General features: G+C 37.7%; 1 protein-coding gene across 2 annotated transcripts in view; it reads right to left on the reverse strand.

The window, feature by feature from the left end:
- Positions 1-20,610, reverse strand: part of LOC134669691 (synaptic vesicle glycoprotein 2B) — a 54,356-nt gene that overhangs the window by 5,160 nt on the left and 28,586 nt on the right. For both annotated transcript variants that reach the window (XM_063527369.1, XM_063527370.1), the window contains exons 2-5: positions 7,454-7,575; positions 4,994-5,053; positions 3,723-3,818; positions 389-522 (exon numbers count right to left, since the gene is read on the reverse strand). In XM_063527369.1, coding sequence (XP_063383439.1) covers positions 389-522; positions 3,723-3,818; positions 4,994-5,053; positions 7,454-7,487 — 324 coding nt within the window. In that variant the 5' untranslated portion in view covers positions 7,488-7,575. The remainder of the gene's footprint in view (positions 1-388; positions 523-3,722; positions 3,819-4,993; positions 5,054-7,453; positions 7,576-20,610) is intronic.

The raw sequence follows: 20,610 nt of genomic DNA on the forward strand, positions 1-20,610 counted from the left end.
AGACAACGTAAGGCGTCAGGCGTAATCTGGCTAAATTGCCCGATCCAATCAGGACGTGCGGACGCAAACGCTCGCGTATGGCTCGCGAAATTCAACCGCCGATAATCACTGATATTACCGATAAAATTAGGTGCAGATGCTAGAGTATAAATTTGTGACGCCCAGTATTTTCGTTCTGGGGCATTTTTTCAATTTAGAGGACTAATATCACCATAAATCTAAAATTGGTGATTAAATTGGAGATTGACACCAATTTCATTTCTAATCAAATCGGTCGATTTGATCATCCCGTCTGGATACCACTTTACAGTCACCACTCTTTTCCGTTCCCATACTAGTTTATTTTGCTAGCGCGACAGCTAAGATGATCATGAGGTAGCGTACCTACCTTAGTCTGCGTGGTGAGATCTAAGTCGCACTGCGCCGACGGCAGGATGAAGGACATGGAGATGACGTCCATCTCCTCGGACGTGCTGACGAGTCCGCAGACCGCCAGCAGCAGGTAGTGGAAGCGGCCATATCCTGGGACAATGCAGCGGGGAGTTATAATAAAGAATTACCTATACATAGGTACATAATATTATAGTTACAATCTCCATAGGAAACTTGGCATTGTTTGCTTTGCACATAGGATGAGGATTAAACACAACATTTTAACACACACACACAAACAAACATTTTACAAACAACATTTTAACAAACAGCATTTTATCCAAGGAATCTCTTAATAATTATAAATTCTAAAACAAAATTAGATAGATAGCAAGTGGCTTAACAAAGAACTTTAATCCTTTAACCATTTGACATTCCTTTCTAGTCATTTGATTTCGAACCGTAATTCTTACAGTAGAGATGCGTTTTTGTTTTATGTTGCCGCTACGCTACGGACTAGGATTAAGGTGATTTTATAAATGTTATTACGCGTTAGTTACGATTTATTGCTACGTAATTAAATCACCTGACAAGACAGCGCGTGAAATTGTATCTCTTCATTCATTCACACGTCACTACCGGCCAAAGTAAACAACAGTCACGCCACTCTTCGCGGAACCCGCTTGTACACAAAATACCGAGCGATTATATCCATAGCGATATCCTACCTAGACTTAATTTGAACTCTAATTCGTACATGTATGCATCATCGGATGACGAATACACTGCACTGCCAGTGGTGGGAAGTTTTGTGAATCGCAGAACTGTTTACGAGAGAAATACTCTGGAATGTCATGTGAAGTCATTCATAATCTTTACTACTGACATTACACCTTTATTTTTATTTGTGAGCGTCCGGTTCCGATGACAAGTGTTTTGTTACAATTGTTACGGAACATGTTTTTGTATTTTGTAAACATTGTTACGTAACTGCTTATGGGGCATTATTAGGTAGCTTCATTGCTTAATCGTGAGTTGTGATTGTCAAGCAGTTTTTGTCTAATTGTTAATTAGGACCCATCACTTCCGACTGGTGGTGGTAGGTATAAACAAAGAATTTTATTAGCTTGCTAAACTGTTAGGTCACGACATCAAAACATAAAAGTAAGGTTCATAAAAGTCAGTCATCAGTCAAAAGTAGGCAGTTATAAATTTATAATTCGTTCCAATTTTAAAACAAAAGTCATGTCACATGACTTACAAATGTTCATTGTAGGTAAGTCAATAAGGAATTATTCGCCACCGAAAATTCGGTAACATCTGTGGCCTATTTTATAAAGCTACAAGTTACAATTTACAAGCGGAAGTCTCTTTCTAACCCTATGTGTTAGAACGAGACTTCCGCTTGTAAATTGTAACTTGTAGCTTTATAAAATAGGCCACTGGTGGTATTATCGCTTGAATGGATACAGATGTGTAAATTGCGGAAAGTTTCCAAATATGTAGTTTACAAAATTTCTAGTTGGTTGTAGTTGGTAAAAATTCTTACTTTACGTAATTTCATAAAAAATAAAGGATGTTTCCCAGATTTGTGACAACATTTTCAACTTTTTGGAAACTCCCAGACCACCTATATATATATTTTAGGTATTTGTGTTCTGGGAACTTTGGAATTGCGATTTGATAGTTTATGGACTGGGAATAACCTAAGTATAAATAATCCAATTGGCTCCCGATAGGCTGCTTTAACCTAATCGCTACATATACGGATATCTTACAACTTATAAAACAAAGTCCTCTACCGCGTCTGTCTGTATGTTCGCGATATCAAATACTACTGAACAGACTGTCCTAAGGGAGTGTTCAAGTATTACGTAACGCAATTTTTGTACATTTTGGACCCCACCTCCCCCCATGTAACGCGCCGTAACGTTTTTCTGTACCTCCCCCTAGTAAAACGTTACGTAACCACCAAGTGTCCATTTTTTTACCTAAAGGCCACAATTATGTGGCGTAAAGTACTGGAAAGTCGCTAAAATACCTTTGTTATTGTTTTAATCGCGTTAATATTATTAATTATCATTTGAAATGTCCAAAAGGAGAAAAATCACGTTTTAAAAAATGCGTGAGAGAATCTCTCTACGCGACCGCTCTGAAGGGTTAAAAAACAATGTTACGTAACGCGTAGTTCAAACCCCCCCCCCTCCATGCCCTGTAACGCATCGTAACGTTTTACAAGACCCCCCTCCCCCCCAAATTCGTTACGTAATACTTGAACGCTCCCTGATGCGGTTTTCACCTATCATCATCATCATCATCATCATCTCAGCCATAAGACGTCCACTGCTGAACATAGGCCTCCCCCTTTTTTTGGGGGGTGAATGCCATAATCGCCACGCTTGGCACGCTTTCACCTATCAATAGAGTGATTCTTGAGGAAAGTTGAGGCATATAATTTGTTAAGGTTTACTCGTGCGAAGTCAGCGCAGGTTGCTAATAGTACCTATAGTTCGTTTTTTAGTGTTCCGTACAAAACTTTGTTCACGGAACACTTATGGGATCACTTCGGTCTTCCAAATCAGTTAAATGCGTTTTTCTCAGAGACGGTTTGACGTAGATACCTAAAATTTGGAACAGTTATAGCAATTACCACCACTCATATTGTAAATAAGTCAAAACTGCTTATTTAGCATTAGAAAGAACTTGAGAGAAGGTAAGCGATCTTGACATGTCTTTTAATTGAAAAACGCTTTTTAAAAATCAGTAACGATTACTTTTGAAAGCAGAAGAATATAAATGATCATATTAGATTCATAATTATTACATATTTGCCGTAACTTATTTTTAAAATGTGGTTCTCAATTAAAAGACACATCAAGATTGTTTACCTTATTTTTAATGCTAAAAAAAACGAACTTATAATAAAAATAAATGAAAACAAGAGAGGTCATGTCTAGTACATAGTAATGGGACGGGACTTTTACGATTCGATGTTGTCCGGTCAGCCATCATTGTATCAACCGATAAAGGCCCGTGTCTGGGCTTCAATAGGAGGGTCTGACCAATTGAAATGATTACTTGCGAACATCCTACTTTACTTTTATATATACCATGCGTAGGTATCTAAAAGTTATTCAATTTAGTCTAACTCTGTAATTTACTATTGTTTCTTTTAGCTTGGTAGGCAGGTAAGTACCTTTTTGGCAAAATTTTGTTCTAAATGCCATTCCATTAGCTACTACACATTTTCCTCCATTGTTTTATATGGAACACGAGTGTATAGTCCCGTGGTTTTACAAAGTAGTGTAAATGTTTAAAAAAATAGTGTTAATAGTAATAGAAATAATTACCGGCTAATTCGATAGCTTTCTCGAAGTCAGCTTTCTCAGAGACTGGGCCTTTTTCCGGATCGCCTTTGACTGGTGTCTTCAGCGATGGGACGACTGCTGAAAAAAGGAATTGTTGAGATTATAAGTTTGATATGACTTTTGACGACCGGTCTGGCCTAGTGGGTAGTGACCCTGCCTATGAAGCCGATGGTCCCGGGTTCGAATCCTGGTAAGGGCATTTATTTGTATGATGATACAGATATTTGTTCCTGAGTCATGGTTGTTTTCTATGTATTTAAGTATTTATATATTATATATATCGTTGTCTGAGTACCCACAACACAAGCCTTTTTGAGCTTACCGTGGGGCTTAGTCAATTTGTGTAAAAAATGTCCTATAATATTTATATGAGCATTATTTTATCCCAAGATTACACCACTATGATTGAACGTAGTCCGATACAGATAACGATCCTGTTAGCGTCTTTTCTAATCGAGACCAACGTTACAGAATAAGTAATAGTATTATAATAAGCGTTCTGACTCCTCGGTCCCAATTCGAACAATGCGTATAAGAAGACGCAGCGGTACGATACCGATCTGTCAGTGTTAAAAGTGAAATTTCTTCAAACAAAATACGTCACAATGTTCGAATCGGACGTTAGACAGGACAACGCGCATGTTTGTGAAGACAAATACTTATCTATGAAAAGTGGGATCGAGACTACAAAAGTTTAATACTCTTATGAGTGCAGTGGGAAATAAAAGTCTTTTAGAAAAGTTAATTAAATTCATAAGTAATATGTGAAATTATAAGTATGTGTTAAAAATAAGGTACCTTTTGCGGAATCAAAAAGTATATATGTAGTTCGATACTGCGCATCCAATAATTTAATAAAATACAGCGCAGCGGTGTACGCGATCACGAGTTCACACATAGGTGTACATCAACTAAGTAGGTACACTTAGTTTGGGGGTCAGTCCACTTTTCTTTGTAGATAGGTATCTATATAAAATGTGCCTTCCATACTAGCTAGCCTTGGACCACTTGCCGGTACTAAAGTAGGTTTTATTAAGAGTCTAGTGATAAGTACCGTTTGCTGAGCACTAATTGTTTTAGATAAAATTCGTTAATTTAAATAGGTATTTCTGTTAGGTCGGTGCGTGATATTTGCGTCATGAACGCACCTAAGTCAATAACATTTTTCCTTTTTTCAAATTTATTCTTAAGGAAATGTTTGGAGTTAAAAAAAAAAACGATGTAGTAGCCATATGTACCCTAATATAACTTACCAAGTTCTGCAGTCTTGGAACCTGGTCCGTTTAATTGGTGGTTCCTTTTTACATCACAATCTGCAACAAAAATACCTATTGTAGGATTAAACTATTATACTGTGCTACTGCTCTATAATTACTTAGGTATATATATAGCAATATAATTACTTAGGTATATATATTATACCTTTAAACGAGCAATTCTTGTATATATATATTTATTTCGGGGGCCTCGGAAACAGCCTTAACGATTTTGATGAAATTTGATAAATCGAGGTTTTTGGACTTTTTGGGGGCGAAAATTTTATCTCTAAGAAAACGCGCATTTTTGAGTTTTTATGTTTTCTCCCAGATATTATTATGTTATATAATAGAACGCTTTTACATACCTACTTACATAATATAAAAAACATAAGCCTCTGTAGAAAAAAATATCTATAATATATCGATAATCAATTGTAGTAAATTGAATGAACCATTGTGTAGACTTTACCCTAGATAGAGACCAATAACCTATAGTGCCTTTTTCTTCGATAAAGGCCACGCATTCTGCCTTACTGATAGTGTTTTTTTAATAAGGTCCATTAATATACGCTCTACAAACATATATCTAGTTAGTCGGTAGCAGCCTAGCAGCGTATCTACGCAGAATAACATACCTACTAACCGTATAAATTCATACGTTCAGATCGCTTCTGGATAGTTATTTCCTATTGGCCTAAGTGAGCCAGCATTCGCCTCAGGCACTTAACAGAACACTTGAATGTGTTCTCCAAATAAGCATACTGTTATTGTGAATTTCGAGTTCACACTTATGTTGGTTCGCATGATGGCAGACCAGTCCGAGCGCTTGGTAAAGACAGGTGTATTACAACAAATTGTGAGTCGACTTCATGGGCAATCTGGTGTAACTTGGCATCCAGATCTGTAAGACCGCACATTAACAACGAGCAGTCCCAGATATATTGGTCTGGAGCGCTCGAATGACACCCTACTGTTGTCTGTACATCAAATAGTCCGTCAGACGGCCACAATTGAATTAGGAAGCGTTTACGCTTATACGACTGCATCTTCGGCTGATTCGACGTAAGCGTTATGACTGATGAGTGTAACGCTACGTCTTACGTAGGCGAACAACGCGCGAACGCGGCGCGGCGCGGCGCGGCGAAATCAATCCTTTGATGCCCATAGAAGTGTCCTACGTAAGCGATCTCGTTGCGAACGCGGTGCGGCGCGATTTGCACGCGAATGTCAGGCGGCGCGGCGCGGCGCGGCGCGGCGGCGGCCGCTTTCGCCGCGCCGCGCCGCGCCGCGTTCGCGCGTTTATCGCCTACGTAAGACGTAGCGTTACGGAGCGGCCACGTCAAGGCCCCTACCTTTATTGTTCTATTTGACGGCGCAGCAACTAGTATCATTTCTCTCTCCTCGCTCTTTTAAAATGCCATTTGTCAAAAAAGGACAACTATACTGTTGACAAGATGAACTTCAAATCCAAGTGGCCCCTTTTTAGGCGACCCAGCTTGTGCATGTGTGCGTAAAAACGTATATGTGTGCTCTTTTAGGGATGTGAAAAGTCGATTTTAATCATGTTATATATCGATAAACGCTACACAGCGGAACGAAATAGCGATTAATTGAAGCTTCAATATCTTCGTTAAACATAAACATAATTGAAATGCTAATGGATAATGAATATATTATAATGTAATAAAATAATTCAATTATTGCGGACCACCTATTTTAATAGGTATTTATGTATTTTAATTAAATATCTGAACTTTCCCTTGGTTCTCTCCTGGGGCGTGACTACAAAATTGTGATCTGATAACCACAATAAAGAAAAAAAGCGTTTTTCTTCATTTTAGGTATAGTTAAACCTTTGAAGTAAAATTAAAATTGCAAGAAATGTCGGTAGTTTATCGATATGACTTTATCGACATGGCTACAGCAAAGTGGGTCGCTTTGTTAATCGTACACTAAACAAAAAGTGGTCCCACTGACAGCTCGCTTGGAAGGCATCTGTATATATTCTTATATCTATGGGCCACGTCACCGCCCCGAGCCGATTATCGCCGGTGCCCGACGGCTCGCAGGGTGCTCAATCACTTCTGTCACAATCGTGAGGGTCACGCCAAAGAAGCTATACATCCTAGTCTTAACGTACGTCTTGCTGTTGTGCGCCAAATTTGTGTTTGCTCGTTTCTAAAGACTTCAAATGTGCATTCCGCTATGGTTACCTTTCCAGAAATGTACGTCATAATCCTGGTGATACTAATAATATCCAAGATGTTTTGTGCCTAATCAGCCTAAAGTTCGACTCGACCCAGCGGTTAGGCCAGGCTCCGGGCGGCAGATCTTTTCAGGGCCCTTGTTTTTGTTGACGAATGCCCCTGCAAGAGCGTGGCCCCTGGCAACCGCCATGCTCGCCACCACCTAAGGTTGCTTCTAACCCAACTGGACTATATTGTGTAGCCTTACCGTGAGGTTTGGGCCCCGGGTCAGTTTCTACCATCCTATGCGGGCAGACGTCGATGTATCTCGGCGGGCGCGCGGACTGTTCTCACTGGCTCCCGGCTCGCTTCCAACGCCTCTCGACTCGGCTGTAACAAAGAAACGGCATTGAATTTCAGTTCAAACAAAGCATCAACAAGGGAAATTATTGTAAAATTCGCCTCGTGGCGCGATTAACTTACTTAATACAATACCTATAGGTACATATTATATAGGTACATTGTAGATGTAGGTATACCAAGTAGAATAGGCAACATTAATAGGTGTGCATGCAAGATTTTTTTTTTTCATCAAAATATATATACCTACTGCTTAAGTCAGGCCAAAAAGTATTGTTTTATGCTCATATTATAAGTATCATAACTCATCATGCATGCATCGTGCAACATCAACATGCAAGTGGCATCGCATTGTAATTTTGATACTGAATGGCTACATGTTTTTACAAAGACAAATGCCATGAAAATAATCATACGTAACTGGATTAAATATATTATGTTTCTGAATAAACCCTCAAGTCTTTCGGCTCGGACGAGAGTATGTAATGTTTGTTTACAAAAGTGGAGAAGTATGTTTTGTAAAAAACATTGCAGGTCAATAAGATTTTTGACCCCCCCCCCTAAAATCATCGAAAAAATCATGCTTCGAATGACCCCGTTTCCTCCTACGTCATGCTACCGTCATCCGATGTCCAGACCCCCCCCCCCTAATATGACGTAATTTATGGACAGCCCCCTATCTGAAGAATGACATAACCGGCAACCGACGTTGCCGGTTATGTCGGTGTTGCCGTAGTATATTTACTAAAATCATTAGGTAGGTACATATACTCAATACTACCACATGCAACCGACTTGCTAAATAATATGCTTGTAACAATAAATGGTGCGTAAACAATGGATTACATTGTATATGGAGATGGAGGGCAGCCGGCAAGTGAGCCCAGTGATTCGATGTTAAAATGACGGATTTGGCCAAACGGCTGGTTGAGGTCACTGCGGACAAAAGAAATGACAGCTTCCTCGCTCAACGAATAAGGGTTGCGATTCTGCGAGGAAATGCTGCCAGTTTCTTTGGCACTATGCCCCAGGGCCCCCAGGGCAGTGCATCTTTAAATATAGGTTTTTTTTTGTATTAGTTTTAGTTTTGTAGGTAGTTTTAATTTTAGGAAAGTAACTTATTTTATCGTAAGATTATACTTATGTTGTTGCCAAGTGAGAAATCAAACACTAGAGTTGGACCAAAACTAACTCTGCACATGGTTTGCAGTGAAAGATTGTGGTTAGTGTCACCATAAACATGTACTTCCTATGAAAATATGACATTCAGAGTCGCAATTCCACACTTGTCACTTCACAGTCTGTGCAGAGTGCAGAGTTATAGTAGAGTTAATAATTTATAGCCTTAGAGGAACTCTAACTATCACTACACCTTATAAAACAAAGTCCACCGCCACGTCTGTCTGTTTCTGTGCATGTTATGTTCGTGATAAACTCAAAAAATACTGAACGGATTTTCATGCGATTTTCACCTATCGGTAGAGTGATTCTTGAGGAAGGTTTAGGTGTATAATTTATTAAGGTTTTGTGTTACCCGTGTGAAGCCATAGGCCATCGCCATAGGCACGGAACCCTAAAAATACACGCGTGCATTTGTTTTGCGCAAAAAACACGACAAATAAAATAAAATGGATGTGCATTTCTAATAAGTAGGTTAAAAACGTTTTAAATTGATTTAAATACATATGTACCGAAGTATACTTGTTTTATTGTACCACTGTCCGGTTATTATAAGGGAAGGCAGACATATTATCTGAAGGGTAAGTAATATAAGACATAAGAACTTATACTATAATATTCATATTATATACCTACGCTCATATTGTATAAGTTTGTTTTGTATACCGTTCAAGGTGTATAACGAACGTTAGATATAACATCAAAATAACTATTTTTGTTAAGTATAACGTTATTTAAGTATAATATCATTGTATATAACGATCATTATGTATAACGTTCATAATATCTCAGATTTATAATGTATATTACTCAAAACATCTAACACCAAAATGCATAATGCTCATATTGTATAACCTAACCTACTATTCTGGCAGCAGTTTGTTTTCTGTAAGGGTCGCAGTTCTAACCTTACCTACTTTTCTGGCAGCAGTTTCTTTTCTGTAGGGGTCGCAGTTCTAACCTAACCTAACCTACTTTTCTGGCAGCAGTTTGTTTTCTGTAGGGGTCGCAGTTCTAACCTAACCTAACCTACTTTTCTGGCAGCAGTTTGGTTTCTGTAGAGGTCGCAGTTCTACCCTAACCTAACCTACTTTTCTGGTAGCTGTTTGTTTTCTGTAGGGGTCGCAGTTCTAACCTAACCTAACCTACTTTTCTGGCAGCAGTTTGTTTTCTGTAGGGGTCGCAGTTCTAACCTAACCTAACCTACTTTTCTGGCAACAGCTTGTTTTGTATAGGGGTAGGAGTATTTATTAGTATATCATATACCTATTTAGTATATCATACGCTATTATATTTTATAATTATTATACTAAAAGATAGTATATACTATGATCGATATACGTTATGTATGTTATGTAAACTGAATTTAGAGTATTTGAGTGTTATATAAAAAGTCCTTATACAAAATGAGTATTATGTTAACTGACAGTTATTCGCAATAAAAATATTGATTTTGATGTTATAGCAAACGTTCATTATATCTTGTGAATGTTATTAATATGAAATTATATATTATGTAGTTATATCTCGTGGGACGCACCCATTATCTGAATACCCGCAATGAAAAGCCATGGCCAAGATAGGATATCCGGCCTGGGACATAAATAAATCACGTGTTAATCATTAATAAGCAATTTAATAGTAGTCGCCTTCAAGCTTTATTCCCTTCACTAATTTATTTGACGAGAAGTAAGTACATACAAGTACAGTCGGCTGCACAAATACTCACAAATACCATGAAATGAAGTTAGCGCGCTCAATCAATCCAATAATAAGTAGATTAAATTCCTATACGTCAATACGGTTTCCTTGATATGCATTACGTAAGTACCTACGTATGCATACTATTCGATTCGTACACCGGCTGGGCACACAGAAAGACAACATATAATAAGAATTTCAAAATTTAATTTTCAAGGCCCATTATAGAATTATGAAACAAAAGGCAGCAGAGATATTTTTATAACGCCTTATAAATATTAAATAGGTATACGTTTTTCTTTTATCACGCTGCCTTGTGTAACTGTGTTGAAGTTTAACCCCAGCAATTTCGCCAACTTTCACATGAAAATAAGCATTTCAAAATTATATAAAAATATTTACCAACATTAATACAAATAGTAACTTAAATTTTCTTAAATTTTCAAGAAGCTCATTCGAATATTGTCAACCATTCAGCAAATGTAAATGTTTAAAGTGCTTTTCATTTCAAGATGCTTTTAATTTTTTTTCGTCCATTTACAATTGAATTTTATGACCTTAGGTGAGAACTAAAATATCAATTTTAACCACACAATCATCATAACAAATCCACAAAGACCACAAGTCGTTACAAGTGGCTACCTTAATAAAAATGCAATAAATATTAAAACGGTTTTCTTACTTATCTTCAAAATGAATGTTTTTATAGTTATTGTTAAGACTAAAATATCACTGAGTCAATGTTATGCTGATGTTATGTCGTTATGTGTTTTCTGAACATCTTGCGCGTGAGTTCATATTTGCACGTTGTTTTAATGAGCAAAGTTTGCTTAGTGTCTTTCTTATCTGGCGTTGAAAAGATAATATTTTAAAAATAACCCTTATTTATTTTATACCTCGAAAGAGGATTGGACAGTCACCGTCAGAATCATCAGATATAGGTATCGGGGCGACTGTACGAGCACGAAGTTCTTAGGTATTATGTGTCCTTTAATATACCCAGAGGCATAGTTTAAATAATAATAATATTTACAGTAGATATTGTGCTACTTTACGGCATTAGTGCGATAATTAGTAAGTAACTATATCGAAAATTTAAAGTAAATTATAATTTGAAGTAAATTATATGTATTGACCATTCTACATTAGATAATTCAATAATTATTAACAATTAAAGAGCCTGATAAAAACTGCACGCTTGCTTCTGTGGAGTTCTTTCTAATGCTAAAAAAAACGAACTATACATATGACAATACGATGAATGACACATCCCGAATCCATATTGTTATGGACAAAATGTCCCGCAGTTTCACAAATTGTCTTCGCTACTAACAAGCTCACAGCTATTTGTTTAAAGCATTGTAAAAAACGTTTTGCATTTATATACGATTTTTTTGTTGTATTTAAAGGTGCATTGGCTACGTATTTCTGATATGTTAATTAAGGAAACTATAGGTCTATTTACTGCTGCTCAATCTATTGATTAATGTTAATGAATGACTGTTTGTTTCTCAATAAAAAAAAAAAAAAAAAAAAAAACTGTTAGGAACGCGATTACTTGTCGTATCGTTGAATGGTGCTGTTATGAACAGGAAGCTAGTTATTTTTTGGTGCTGACATAGTACTTTTGCTTTGAGTAAATTTTTACTTACAGTCTTGCATACAAACTTACAAACGGTTAATTTTTTTGGCCAATGCTTAAAAACAGAGTTCGTTTATTGTTACTCCAAATAGTAGGCACCGATTTTAACAAAATAAGACAATCATAGTAAATGTTTCTACATAGTATATAAAATAAAGTCTGTCAAGCCATTTCTGTCAGTAGAAAAGAGCGGCAAATTTTAAAAATGTAGGCGGGAAGGGTTATTGTCGCATAGAAAAATTTAACTTTACGCCTTTTTCTACTGACAAAGTTGTTTGACCGGCTATGTGTTACTCATATTCTTTATTGTGCGGTCGCCCTTCTAACGGAACCTACCTACGTTCGTACAGTCACCACGCGGGATTGTTATGCCATTTAGAGTTCTTGCTAAATTTGAAATTCTATAGCCTAATAAGTATTAAACAACCAATTTAGCTAGGACCCTAAATGGTGCAACAATCGCGGAGCGTGATGGTACAGGTGCGTTCAAAAGTGCATAGATAGATGTCGACCGTCATGCCATATTACGGTTGAAACATCTCCATGCACTTTTGAACGCCAGTGTACATAGTTGTCTTGTGGCAGCGACCTGCGGTTTTTGCGTGCGCCTGACCAACTAGGTTTAAACGCAGTTAACTATGAAACAACCACACTACTTTAAACATAATTACCGATACTAACTACCGGTCGTAAATTTACGACCGATAGTTAGTGTCGTACATATATATCCAGCAAAACATACCTTATTTTACGGCACTAAAGTAAATAATTAAAACCTGGCTAGGTATTAATGCCATCACTGAAGCTGAGATGCAAGCTTGCCAATTAAGCAAACGATTTGTTTAGCTAAATGCGTGACCTATTGGCATACGAGAGGGCTAAACCACGCAAGTGCGAGAGATAATTACTGCTGTATAAACGTTACGAGTACGCAGTGTTACAGGATATAATTACGTCTTCCATGGTCCTTGGCATTGCCGTGGGCAATTAAGTTTTGCATAAAGTTTGCAGCATCCCGCGACTGACATAAATGTTACGCAAACTAGGGGCCAAATTCGACACGTACAACTGTCAGATTTCGCATCCACGTCAAATCAACAGTTCCCATATAACCATTCCAGTCGCAGAATCATCAAAGTGGTAACTAAATGTCAGATGTGTCGTAACAGAGTCCACACAATGTGTCTAGAATTGTTTCGAAACAAAGTGTCGTCGCCGTGTGTACACTTTTCCGTAACAAGGTGTCGACACATTTGTGTGCACTTTGCGTGCGGTTTGCGACTAAATCTGACAGCAAATTTGTGACAGCAAATGTCAATATAAAATACCTCTTGAAAACCAAGGTTTGTCAAACTACTATTAGTGTCTCGTGTGCTCGTAATTCTAGTAAGTCATCATGGGCGATGCGAATGATAAAAATCGACCAAAACCATATAAACACCCAACACCCGTCAACCTTTTACAGAAAAGTTTTTAAAGAAATGCAATACGCTACTAGGTCAGGCAACGAATGCTCAATAAAGTTGTAGAGGGAAATGCTCAGAACATAATTTTTGGCTCCTTAACTTGGTTTGGACAAGTTAGGAGGTGAACATATCAAAAGTCCTCGGCCGTAGCCTTTGAGCGGGGGGGAGAGAGGGGGCTTTGAAGGTCCCATTTTCCGGTTTTTCGATTATATCTCGGAAACTATGCATCGTAGCGACATGGCCACTTATAGAAAATGAAAGTTAATTTAATTTGTTACAAGTTTATTTAGTCAATTTTTTCCATATATTGAATAGTTTTTGAAATATCCGCTCTTGAAACTTTATTTAGGGCTCTCAATTTTATCTTGATCTCTACATCAGTGAAGGTGCTAGGCCGTGTTCCACAAAATTTAAAAACAATTTTTTTAGGGTTCCGTACCTCAAAAGGGAAAAATTGAACCCTTATAGGATCACTCGTGCGTCTGTATGTCTGTCCGTCTGTCACAGCCTATTTTCTCGGAAACTACTGGACCAATTAAGTTGAAATTTGGTACATATATGTAAATTAGAGACCCAAAGACGGACATATAACGTAAACAAATTGATTTTATACCCAAAAAATGACCATTGCCCCCCCCCCCTTTATCTCCGAAACTACTAGGTCATAAATTTTGAAAAAAATACACAAAATAGTCCTTTACCTATCACGATTATTAAGATGACAGGAAAACCTATTAGAAATGTGCAGCCAAGCGCGAGGCGGACTTAATGTACGGAACCCTTAATACGCGAGTCCGGCTCGCACTTGGCCGGTATTTTTTAAACTCCTCTTGACGCTTAACCGCTGAACCGATTTCGTTGAAATTTGGTATAGAAATAGTTTGCGTCCCGGAACAGGACATAGGATAGATCTTATAACCAAAATCATCTTTTGAAGGTGTGAAAAGTGGCGTGAAAATTTGTACGGACAATCAATAACCGCTGAACCGATTTATATGAAATTTGGGATGGTCTACAATTCTACATCTTTGATTTAGTTGAAAATGATAAAAAACATGACTTCAAACCTAAACTTAAACAGTAAGTATTAACTTCAAGAATTCAATTCTGAATTCCGCCTTGCACCACATTTCACACCTTTAAAGGATGATTTTTGACATAGCTTATCATGTCCTGTCTCGGGACTCAAAATATATGTGTACCTTTAAATTAAAACTGTTCAGCAGTTTAAGCGTGAAGAGGAGTTTAAAAGAAAGTATTTTAATAAGTTTATATGTTTTTACTTCGGAATGGTGTCAATGTGATACCATAACTAAATTTGGTACTGTGAATTTATACGAAAACGATACCAAACATGGCCTCGTAGCTTTACTGATGTAGAAGTCAAGATAAAATTGAGAGCCCTAAATTCTTATTACTTGGCCTAACTTGTGTAGAAGGAAAAGGAAAAATAAAAGTCTTCGGCAGGAATATAAGACACAAATATAATTTTTAGAGTTACTATTTCAACCATCAAACATAAACATACCTTGATTATATTATTCTAGTGAGATACGCATTTATAAACAAAAACATTAAAAAAATTACAAGGTCGAAATGTCACGGAGCTTGTGTGAGTTATATGTGAAAAATAAAAACTTTTATGACAAGAAAATCTGGACACAATTTAAGAATCATCCAATTGCGTCGAGGAATCATCAGTATTTTTGCTTGTTTCATTACCTCCTTGCTTCTTTTTTTGTCCTTTGTATTCTGTAGCAATTGGTTAGATCTGAAAATAAAGATAACTTGCGTCGTCACGGATGTCGATTTATAGGTTTTAGGCAGTGCAGAATTCGAAAATGATGACCATTTTATAATCCAAGATGGCGGCTACGCATGTTGTCATAAAAGTCGTCATGAATATTGTTTTATAGGTTTTAGGACGTGACAGGTCCAACAATAGGGTATATTACTGCAATGTTCAGCCGCCAGAGTGCAGCACTACCGACTCAGTAAATTCATAGACTAACTTATACATACTGTGCTTTAAACTGTTTTTTGACAAGTTTTCAAAGACAATAAAATATGACATTGATGCATCAAGGCGGTTTGTTAACAAGTGCCTACCGGTAAACGCGAAAATCTAAATTTAGTTATCCGCCTCTTTATCGCTCGAATATGCGAGAGCGATAGAGAGGCAGAAACCGAACCCTCGATTGTCGTGTTTCACGATAGGCGATATGTGAGTGACGTAGTGACGCATGTTTGTTTACTGTATGTGTACTACTAGTGCCACCTACGCAGAGCTTTGCCTAATATTCCCTATTGTCTACATCACTGTAATTGAAGTCACAGGCCTCCATGGGCTACGGTAAACGCTTACCATCAGACGGGCGGTGTGGTTGTTTGCCACCAACATGTTAATTAAAAAAAAACTCCACCATATCGCCAGTTAATAAGTACTTATTTTGCGAAGCTAATGACATTTGTCACAAGAAATACGACAATTGTCACGAAATTCCGACACAGAACTCAAGAATTACCGAAAGTTCTTTGAAATCTTGTGACAATTTCCATCATTATTATCATAAACATCGCAAAAGAAATACATGTTTTTGCCGATATAATAAAGTTTTTAAAAATAATACAATGATGGTGACAAACAGGAATACGGCCCGCCCGATGGTAAGCGATAACCGTAGCCCATGGATGCCTGTGACGTCAGCAACAATGAGACTTGTCGAAATGTCGCACCTGTCACGTTACGTCACATTGTCACGCCAGGGAGTACATCTGAAAATTGTGTGTTCCCATTTGTCCCCATACCGATAAGGTGGGAAAAAATGGGAAATATTTACATGCAAATCCTATTCCATCTGTTCCCTATGGAGATAAATGGGAATACATCCGAAAATTGTGTGTTCCCATTTGTCCCCACCCCGAAAAGGTGGGAAAATTGGGAAATATTTACATGCAAATCCTATTCCATCTGTTCCCTACGGGGATAAATGGGAATACATCTGAAAATTGTGTGTTCCCATTTGTCCCCACCCCGATAAGGTGGGAAAAAATGGGAAATATTTACATGCAAATACTATTCCATCTGTTCCCTGCGGGGATAAATGGGATTACATCTGAAAATTGTGTGTTCCCATTTGTCCCCACCCCGAAAAGGTGGGAAAATTGGGAAATATTTACATGCAAATCCTATTCCATCTGTTCCCTACGGGGATAAATGGGAATACATCCGAAAATTGTGTGTTCCCATTTGTCCCCACCCCGATAAGGTGGAAAAAATGGGAAATATTTACATGCAAATCCTATTCCATCTGTTTCCTACGGAGATAAATGGGAATACATCCGAAAATTGTGTGTTCCCATTTGTCCCCACCCTGATAAGGTGGAAAAAATGGGAAATATTTACATGCAAATCCTATTCCATCTGTTCCCTGCGATGATAAATGGGATTACATCCGAAAATTGTGTGTTCCCATTTGTCCCCACCCCGATAAGGTGGGAAAAAATGGGAAATATTTACATGCAAATACTATTCCATCTGTTCCCTGCGGGGATAAATGGGATTACATCTGAAAATTGTGTGTTCCCATTTGTCCCCACCCCGAAAAGGTGGGAAAATTGGGAAATATTTACATGCAAAGCCTATTCCATCTGTTCCCTGCGGGGATAAATGGGATTACATCTGAAAATTGTGTGTTCCCATTTGTCCCCACCCCGAAAAGGTGGGAAAATTGGGAAATATTTACATGCAAATCCTATTCCATCTGTTCCCTACGGAGATAAATGGGAATACATCCGAAAATTGTTTGTTCCCATTTGTCCCCACCCTGATAAGGTGGAAAAAATGGGAAATATTTACATGCAAATCCTATTCCATCTGTTCCCTGCGAGGATAAATGGGATTACGTCCGAAAATTGTGTGTTCCCATTTGTCCCCACCCCGATAAGGTGGGAAAAAATGGGAAATATTTACATGCAAATACTATTCCATTTGTTCCCTGTGTGGATAAATGGGATTACATCTGAAAATTGTATGTTCCCATTTGTCCCCACCCCGAAAAGGTGGGAAAATTGGGAAATGTCTACATGCAAATCCTATTCCATCTGTTCCCTACGGGGATAAATGGGAATACATCTGAAAATTGTGTGTTCCCATTTGTCCCCACCCCGATAAGGTGGAATAAATGGGAAATATTTACATGCAAATCTTATTCCATCTGTTTCCTGCGAGGATAAATGATAAATGGGATTACATCCGAAAATTGTGTGTTCCCATTTGTCCCCAGCCCGATAAGGGGGGAAAAATGGGAAATATTTACTTTCAAATCCTATTCCATCTGTTCCCTGCGGGAATAAATGGGAATACATCCAAAAATTGTGTGTTCCCATTTGTCCCCGCCCCGAAAAGGTGGGAAATATTTACATGCAAATCCTATTCCATTTACGTACAAAAATGTCCCCCTGTCAACTTTCAATCGAGATTTAATCGATAATTTATTCGATTAATATTCAGATTAATGCAATTTCAATCTATGTTAGGTCGACTAAATTAATCGCGATTAAAATATGAGGATTAACTTTTTTTTATTCCACGGCATGGCTCTTACACTTTGAGAATATCTGAAAACGAATGAACACAAGGAGCCATTTTGCAAATCCAGTAACTTTGTTATTACTTTTGACAGCGCGTGTCATGTGTCAACACAGAGTCGACACAAAGTCGAAACATTTGCGACTACTTTGTGACTGCAATATTTCTCAGCCTTAAACCATATTTATACATCATAATTAACAAGTTTCGTAGTATGTAAAGCGTTATTTCTGTTATTTAAGTATAGTATACGCATCGAAGTACTAAAAATGCATCAAATAATATAGTTATGAACACAGGCACTGAGAAGTAAACAATTTCATTTCCGGCTAAACTAAAACAATGTGGTGGCGCGTTGATTATATTACACTTAGTTTATCAAATCACTCGAGCAGTTTAATTCCCCATAATAATTTAAGTCCTATTGTAATATAAATGCAAACAATATATAATTACGTCTTGTAATCCGTTTTAGAGATGGCGTATTAATGTCACTTATTTTTATTTAAGCATTTTTCCATCTGACAGTTTCCATTTGACAGGAACGAAATGAACGAATGAACGAATGATTTTGGCATAAAGTAGTCGCAAACCCGAAACAATGTGTGCACACGGCGACCACACTTTATGTCACTTTGTGTCATGTGTCGACCCTTCCCCATTTCTGGTAACTGTGTCGACACGGCGACGACTCTGCGACTGGAATTGTGACCGAAACAGACGGTGTCGACACAAGATGTGTCTACACCGCGTCGTAACGGCGACTAGAAATGGTTGTATGGGTTGATTTTATCGCATACTGAGTGTTGATTCCATCAACGGTGGATAATATCATTTGGTACAACCAAAACTCTACTCTAAACTAAGGGTGGTTCGGTTTGGTTTGCTTGTCACCCTAACTGTGGATTTTTAATGTCAAATTTTGACATTGTACGTATTCGAGAACTTATGATTTTTCCCACATCAACGGGAGATCAACACGATACGTCAAACGTCGCTTGTCGAATAGGGGTCTAGAGTTACACCAAGACAAGTCTGTAAAATTTTGATAGCGCACGCAGTGCAAGTGTTATTTTAAATGTCATACTTCTATGTAATTATGGCGTATAATATGACACTTTCACTGCGTGTGCTATCAAAATCGTTGCAGACTTGTCTTGGTCTAACTATAGTACTATGACGTATGTTTTCGCTACTTTGAGGTTAACATCACAGTCGAGCTATGTAGTATTTCGTATTATATGTACATATGTACATATAATATGAAATCAATTGTTGGTAGCCTACCTAATAGGCTACCAACAATTGTAGTTCACTATACTCGTAACTACCAACACGCCTTGGTACAACATTCACTTCCAGTGACCCGCTAGGCGGGTTCTCTTGTTCGTAGGCGCTTTTCGCTACAAAGCGGATAACTCAAGTCACCGGCTACGAATGTAGCGCGTAGCTCGCGATGGCAGTGAATGCGTTAATCATAGTTTTGCTTGGCGTGAAATCTTGGTTGGCAAGAGCGGAAAATTTGGTGCAGGTATACATACAATCAATTTTATATTCAATCTACTTCAAGCTATAAGATCAATATTTAAATGTGAAATTGGTTTAGCTACACAATAAAATTGTTAACATAATTATTTAACATCCTTAGGTTGCAAAAGGTGCTGCTTTAAAATAAAATAAATACGAGTACTTAGGTTGTTAAATAAAGGGGTGTACAGTCAGCTGCAGAGAAAAAACGCCTCTTGGATTGATGTTTGTATGCAAAGGTGCTAAGCGAATAGTATTGCTGACTGTACCTATTGTCCTCTTTTCTGAAAATGCATAACAGACTTATCGAAAGAGGACACCGGGGGCCGATTCTGACCAAACAATTTGTTACATTATTGCTACAGTTTTGACTCGACCTTGAAGTCCGCTCACATTGGTGCATGTGACATGCAATACGCGTCCAAAGTTAAAACGGCCGTATTTGTTTTGAGTTCCTAAATCGACGAAACTAGCAACATAAAAAGTAGTTTGATGTATTCAAAAGGTACTTAAATACACAATACAGTACATAGCGGCCTCCTTTTTCCAATATCTTTCGTTAAATTTAAATTATCACGGTTATTGAGCTGTGGCGCTAGTGTGCACGTTGATGGGCTCTTAAACGACTTGTCGAAACAGCTTTCCTTTGTCTATGGTATTGTGTAATAAAACTAAATATTTAAACATTTGCCGTTCGTCTGCGATTGTTCAGGTGGAACGTTTTGGTGGTTTATCATAAGTGATGTTTACAGTTTACACGTAATATTATATTAAAGAAATGAAATGAAAATCTTTATTTCAGGCAACTAGCGGTCCATACATAAATACCTTAAAACTAGCATACATATTATAAAAATATATTTTAAAACTAAACACTACAATAGTTATTTGTTTTACAAGGGGGCAAAGTTGTTGTTTAACCGCTCGTGCTAATATTGATACCCGAGCAAGCGAAAGAT

This window comes from Cydia fagiglandana, chromosome 12 (assembly GCF_963556715.1).
Source record: "Cydia fagiglandana chromosome 12, ilCydFagi1.1, whole genome shotgun sequence".
Classification (NCBI taxonomy): Eukaryota; Metazoa; Arthropoda; class Insecta; order Lepidoptera; family Tortricidae; genus Cydia; species Cydia fagiglandana.